Below are 6,746 nucleotides of genomic sequence, written 5' to 3' on the forward strand. Positions count from 1 at the left end.
GAATGCCCAGTTTGATCCCAAATTCTACCAGCAGGGGATTTTTGGGTGGAAGGAGTGGGGAAGGGGCTGGAATGGCTCTGGCCAGAGATCCCTCACTGGTGTCACTGGGCTGACCAGTCCCTCACTGGGCTGACCAGTACCTTACTGGTGCACTGGCGCACGGTGTTGATGAGCTCCTGGATCACCAAATCCACGCATTTCAGGCACGGCTCCTTCAGCTTCACCACCTGCTTCTTCACAATGGCCTCGAACGCCAGGTCCGGCGTGAACAGCCCCGTCCTGGAGCCCACGGAGCGGGAAAAGCGGGATCAGAGCGGGACTGGGATGGGAGGGAGGGATTCCCTGATCCCAGAGAGTGATTCCCTGCTCCTGGAAAACTACTTCAACCTCAGGAGAGCAAATCCCTCTTCCAGGAGAGCAAGCCCTCGCCTGGGATGCTCCAAGCAGCCCCTGGATCTGGGAATTGTCTCCAGGGAAGGCTCTGTGCCCGATACTTGCCTCACCCCATGGATGTTCTTGATGGCGTAGCTGATCTCCCGCCTCAAATCCTTCTCGTCAAATTCCATCTGCCGGGAAAGGGAGCGGGAATCAGGACTGTCCCATGGTCCAGCAGCTCCCGGCCACAGAGGGACCATCCCGGAAAGACCCATCCCAGGATGGACCATCCCCACCATCCCTGGAGCATCACCAGGCTCCAGTCTCGAGGTTTTGATGGAATCACAGAATGGTTTGGGCTGGAAAAGCCTCCAGAGAGAGGGAGGCCTCTGGGGCTCCGTGGGAGCTTGGCCCATCCCACCCAGACCCACAGGAACAGGATGGCCCCACACTGGCCTCACCTTCACAAGCTCAAAAGGGAACCTCTCGTGGAAAATCCGGTTGATCCTGGCGCCCCCGGAGAGCTCCAGGGTGTCTACCTGGTCTCCTGAACCCTCAATCCGCTTCTCAAAGTCCAGCCCAAACTGCTGCACCATCCTGGGCAGGAAAATTGGGAATGAGGGGCTCCCAGAGAAGAAAATTCCCCAAATTCCTCCAGCTGGGGGGGGGGGGGGGGGGAGAGAACGGAAAATCCGGCTTTTTCTGCGGCGTGGGCGGGTCAGGGATGGGCAGGGCCAGCGCTGCCACTTCCCAAGGCAAGCAGGGAGTGCAGGGATGCTCCGTGGGCATTCCCAGCAGAGAGGCTTCCCCCGGCCCTCCCCTCTCCAAGGAGAGTGATTCCCCGAGACAAACAGGAAGGGCGGAATTCCGTGCTGGGGATATTTCCAGCTGGGAAAGGCAAATCCCTTCCAGCTGGAGAGGAACCTACTGCAGCAGGGCTTTGGTTTTCCGCGCGGGGTCGTCGGGGCGGAAGTTCTTGTACTCCTCCACCTCCTTCTCCAGGGAGAGCAGCTGGCTCTGGAGCTTGCTCCGCAGTGAGGGCAGCGTCTCCCGGATGTGGTTGGTGAGTTGCTGCCGAGGGATTGGGGAAAACTGAGCCGGCAGCCCGGAAAAAAAGCAGAAAACTCCGCTTTTGCGGGCAGGAAGGGCGCAGGAAGGGGCTGTCCCACCTGGTTGAGGACCCTCTGGAGGTGCGGGGTGCCCATGCGCTCGGCCATGTGCCGGTAGGCCGGGTGCGACAGGAAGAACTTGCGCTCGGCCGCCAGCGCAGCCCGGATGTCCTTCTTGCCATCGATGTCCTTCTGGCTCCGGTTGACCACCCCGATGTACCCTGGGACAGCCAGGGACATGGGATGGGACATGGGATGGGACATGGGATGGGACACGGGATCGGGATGTGGCCGGAACGGCGCAGAAAGGCCACGTGGTGACATCGTGGGGTGGAAGGGGGACACAGGGACAGGGGGGGACCCAGGGAAGGGCACGGGGCAGGGGTCACACAGAGTGACCGGAGGGGGACGCGGAGGTGACCCAAGGGACACGGGGTGACCCACGCCCGGCCGCACCTCTCCGCAGGGGCAGCAGTTTGTTCTCCAGCACGTCCCGGGCGTCGGTGCCTTCGTCCATCAGGTCCAGCTTGGTGATGACCCCGATGGTCCGCAGGCCTGTGGAGCCAAGGGTTGATCCCAATTAACCCCAGCCTAACAAGGTGGGACACAATGGGCATCCAGCGACTGGAGAGGAACCCCTGGCCCTGCCGGGAGAGGGGACAGGGAGGAAGAGGAGAACAAGGAAATGGAGGATGAGGAATGCAGAGAAGCCCCTCCAGCCCCAAATCCTGCAGGCCCCTGAGCCACGACAGCCCCCAGCACGTCTTGGAGCGACCCCCGTCCCTTTACCCTGCGGATCCACTTCCTTGGCCATCTTGAGCGCGTCCGAGTTGGCCAGGTCCATGTTGGCCGGCGTGACAGCCAGGATGAGGCTGCTCTCCCGGCTGATGAACTGCAGGATCATGTCCCGGATCTGGAACTCGATGTCCTGCGGCTGATCCCCCACCGGCACCTTGGTGATCCCCGGGAGGTCGATCAGCGTCAGGTTCAGCACTGCGGGGACACGGGCGGGGTGAGGGGAGGGATCCCCGCTGCCGGATCTGCGCTCACACCCCTGCTCCGGAGCCGGATTCCCAACGGATTCACTCCGGGACAGCCCCGTAACCCCCAAAGCTGTGTCAGGTTGCACACAAGGAGCAGCCGGTGTTGGCTTTTAGGGCGCCCAAATTTTTCTGGTTTTCCCGGAGTTTCCCCTCACCGTGTGGGGAGTACACGCGCAGGTTGATGGGCACGGGGGAGATGCCCTTGTTGGTGCCTGTCACCCGGTCGGTCTCCGCCTCGATCTCCTGCCGCACCTCGTCGAAATCCGTGAATTTCTTGGATTTGCAGTGCAGGAACTCGGCATATTCTGGAAGGGGTGGGGAATGTTGGAAGCAGGGAGTGTTTGGCAGTGCCAGGGCAGGATGGGGACGGATGGATGTCTGGGGAATGTGGAGGAGGGGCTGGAGGACACGGGGAAGGCTCCCTGGATCCCAACCCGCCCCAGGAGAAGGGATTTCGACAGCTCTGGGGCGACAGATGGTGCAACTTCCTTCCTCCTTTCCTCTGTGGGGGGAGAGGGGAAACCTCAGCCCTGCCTCACCCTCCCGCCCCTTCCAGGGCTGGGATCATCCTGACACCTCATCCCTCATCCCACAGCCCTTATCAACCATCCCAGAGCCCTTATCGACCGTCCCATCACTCAAAGTCCGGCTCTTCCCAACCCCCCCTCAGCTCCCGGGAACCACAATGGCTCCAGGAGTTCTCTAGAGGCTTTGGGATTAACGTGGATGCAGGGATTTTTTGGCAAGAGGTTGGTTCAGGGGAAGGGGATGAAGGAATTCTCCCCGGATATCAGGATGGCTGATGTTAGACGAGGAAATCTGGTTGGGAAAATGAGTCACCCCCGTGCCCAGCTCAGCATTCCTCGGTTTTCCTTGACGTTCCTCCGGCCTCCCCAGCATTCCCAGGCATTCCCAGAGCTCTCCCCCGCATTCTCCCGTGATAAGCAGGGGAATCTGGGAATGTGGGGGCAGCGGGATGGACCCGAATGTGTCATGTGGGAGGGATGCTGTGTGCAAACCCCCACGATTCCACCCAGAATGAATTCCCGGTTTTTCAACCCCATACCCGTCTTGGAGAAGATGAGCTGCAGGATGAGAGGCCGACGAGTGACAATTCCAGAGCCACGGGGAAGGAAATCCCTGGAAGGGATGAAAAGATGGGTCAATAAATGAATTAATGCTATTGATTCCTCCAGCACTGGAAAGTCCTGGGAAGGGACTGGAGGCACTGGGAAGAGTGGAAAGGGCTTGGGAACACATGGGATCAATCCCTGCTTTCCTGGGGGAGAGAACAGGACAGTCCTGCGAGTGCAGATCCCATGGAAACCCGGGAATTTGCAAGGCAAAGGTCCCACAGAATTCCTTCTGGCACTGGTGCCTGGAGCTTTTTTTGGGGAATTCCGCCTGGAAAAGGCGCTGCTCTGATGGGAATTTTGGGCTGGGGCTGTCACCACCCTTTTCCCGAGCCCAGGGCAGCGGGAATGGGACGGGGAAGCGCCTGCTGGGAAACGGGAGCAGTAACTCCCTGGGAGTGGCTGGGGCAGTCCCGCAGGGATTGACGGAACCCTTGGGCGGATTCTCCGCTGGGCACGGAGGTGGCATCGCCCAGGGAGCGGCTCTGACGGGAACTGCCCGGCCTGGACATCACGGCAATGACCACAATGAGATCTTGACTCCCGTCATCCTGATCCCGGCAGCGCGCCGGAGCTCTCCGGGAAAACCCCGAGCCCTGTCCCCAGCAGCCCCGGGATGAGGGTGACAGCCCCGGAAAAGCACTTCCTGCCCAACCGGGAGGACAGGTCCGGCGGGAAGAGCCCCTGGACAGCCCCGAGCAGCTCCCAGGGTGGGAAAAGGTGGAATAAACCTTGGGGAGGCCCCGCTAAGCCTGGGACAGGGAGTGTTCATCCCAGGGGGAATGTGGATCCCAACGGGAATGTCAGCCTCAGGGTGACTCCCACAAGTGCGGTCCAACACCTCTGGCTTTGCTGCTCCCTTCTCCCAGCCCTGATCCCGGGGGAAACGAGGTGATCTCCCGCTCCCAGCCCCGCTGGCATTCCCAGCTCTGTCAGGAAACGGGAGGACAGTGACGCGTGTCCCACACGGAGCAGGTGCCAACCAGCTCTGGCTGCCCCTGCGTCCGGGGTCGGCAGGATCCGAGCCCTGCAGTGACGTGGGAAGGAGCCGTGGGACGTCACCTCCCCGGATCCTGCCGCCTCCCCACCTGCATCCAGGTGTGGCCGGCACAGGGACAAAGGTCTCGGGGTGAAGAAGTGCGGAGGGAACCTCCCAATCCCAGGGAAATCTGTGGAGAAACCCCTGAGCACGGCCCTGGCCCTGCTCGTCCCCACCTTGTCCCTGCCAGATCCCTGCTTGATCTCCTTCCCATTCCTGCCCGAATTCCCGTTCCTCTGGTGACGGCTCCCACCAAACCCATCTTTCCAAGGTAAATCCCAATGGATTTACCCCCGGACACATCCAGATTCTGTGCAGCTACACCAAATCCCTCGGGACGGGTCACTGCCACCTTCACCTTCCCGTGGGATCCAGTTCTCCCTCCGGCAGCGCTCGCACCGGCCCCAAATCCCATTCATCCTAAATCCTGGGGTTTAGCACCACTTTGGGATCTCCAAGGCATCCCACTGGGAGCAGGGGATGCTCCCAAGGCGGGACGAGGATTCCTGGCCACCTCCAGGCCCCAGCCCGGGGTGAAGCCTGGCTGTCCCTTCGGCACAGCCATCCCGAGGGCTCATAATGCCCCATTGAGGTCAGGATCCGCCAGGATTGTCCCCACCCCCGGGTGACAACGGCTCCATTGTCCCCCAGGCCAGAGACAGCCCCGGGAAGGGCTCGGACGCAGGGATTTGTCAGAGCGGGGTTGGGACAAGGCTCCAAAGAGCAGCTGGGGGATGTTGGAGCCACAGTGAATCCCGCTGACGATCCCAGATCATTCCCTCGGAGTTTTCCCACTTAATCGGGGATTGAGGCGCTCCAGGCCCCTCACCACCAATTCCAATCCCCCTACGGATGTATCAGTGAGGCCAGGCCCTTCCCCATGGAGAAATTCCAGCCTAGTTGGGATAATTCATGGATTTACACCAATTCCAGGGCCCTCCACAGGGATTTTGGGCACCAAAGGCCCCACGGGATCCTCTTCCTGTGTGTTTTGAGGGTAAAACACCACAGAAACGGGACGATGGCTTCCCAGCACGGATCCAGGGCTTCCTGGGGGCTCGGAAAAAACCGAGACAAAGCTCCAACAGCTGCAAAAATCAAGAGAACCAACCCCCCACGGGTGGTTTTCGATCCCGGCTCGATGGATCCGTGCAGATCGTTGGGACAATCGGAACAGCCCCGAGGCCTCGGCTCACCCCAGCCACCGGAATTCACGATCTGGAGAAACGCTCAATGCTGCTGGTGTGGGAAAAACCCCCGGTCCCTGCTCAGCCATTCCGGGGTGAGAATCCCAGAATTCCTAAATAGAGAATCCCAGAATTGCTCCTAAAAGCTGGGATAACAACAGCCAGCATTCCTCACTGCCACATTCCCAAGGATACCAACAGGATTTGAGAGAGAATGGTGCTGTGAGGAGGCCGCAGACACCCCTGGGGTGTAATTAACCCTAATTAGCACAAGCTGCACAACGAGGTGGGGAAGGATTCCCGGATGGATCCGGCCTCCGACTGCGACACAAAGGGGTTTAATTACCAGGGATGGTTTTCCAGCTGCGCCATAATTAGAGGCTGCCAGAATTCCCAGGAATTCAGGATGGGGAATAACTCCACCGTTTTCACCCTGACTGCTCCTCTCCCTGCTGGAAGAGCCCAAATCCAGGCTGGGAATCCGGCCTGCACTGGGATAAGAAGGGCAAAAGGCCGGCAGGTGATGGATCCCACCCTGCACTCGGGATCCGCTTGGAGAAAGGCCACAGGAGCAGAAGGATCCAAGCGGGAAAGCCCAGCTGCAGGAAAGCCCCATTGGAGCTTCCAATGGGGCATTTCCATGGAGAAAGGGATGTCAAAACCAGCCTGAAACAGCGGGAAAAGCACGTGGTTGGGTTTTTTTGGGAATGGGAAGGTTCAGCGAAGAGCGGGATGGGGTCAGGGTGGAACGATGTCACGGGAAGGAGGCTTTTGTTGGTGTCCCAGCGTCCGGGATGGGATCCTGTGGATGTGGGGATGTGGCTTCAGGAAGTGACAGCCCCAGCTCAAGGGGCAGGAGA

General features: G+C 60.2%; 1 protein-coding gene across 1 annotated transcript in view; it reads right to left on the reverse strand.

The window, feature by feature from the left end:
* DNM2 (dynamin 2) overlaps positions 1–4,206 on the reverse strand; it is a gene marked incomplete at its 5' end in the record, with an annotated part of 12,493 nt that extends 8,287 nt beyond the window's left edge. Inside the window, 9 exons of the mRNA XM_017731635.1 lie at positions 141–279; positions 499–566; positions 837–972; positions 1,304–1,446; positions 1,545–1,705; positions 1,941–2,039; positions 2,274–2,477; positions 2,683–2,832; positions 3,594–4,206. Of these exons, the coding sequence (XP_017587124.1) occupies positions 141–279; positions 499–566; positions 837–972; positions 1,304–1,446; positions 1,545–1,705; positions 1,941–2,039; positions 2,274–2,477; positions 2,683–2,832; positions 3,594–4,206 (1,713 nt within the window). The remainder of the gene's footprint in view (positions 1–140; positions 280–498; positions 567–836; positions 973–1,303; positions 1,447–1,544; positions 1,706–1,940; positions 2,040–2,273; positions 2,478–2,682; positions 2,833–3,593) is intronic.
* Positions 4,207–6,746: the final 2,540 nt, after the last annotated feature.

This window comes from Corvus brachyrhynchos, unplaced genomic scaffold, assembly GCF_000691975.1.
Source record: "Corvus brachyrhynchos isolate BGI_N302 unplaced genomic scaffold, ASM69197v1 scaffold704, whole genome shotgun sequence".
Lineage (NCBI taxonomy): Eukaryota > Metazoa > Chordata > Aves > Passeriformes > Corvidae > Corvus > Corvus brachyrhynchos.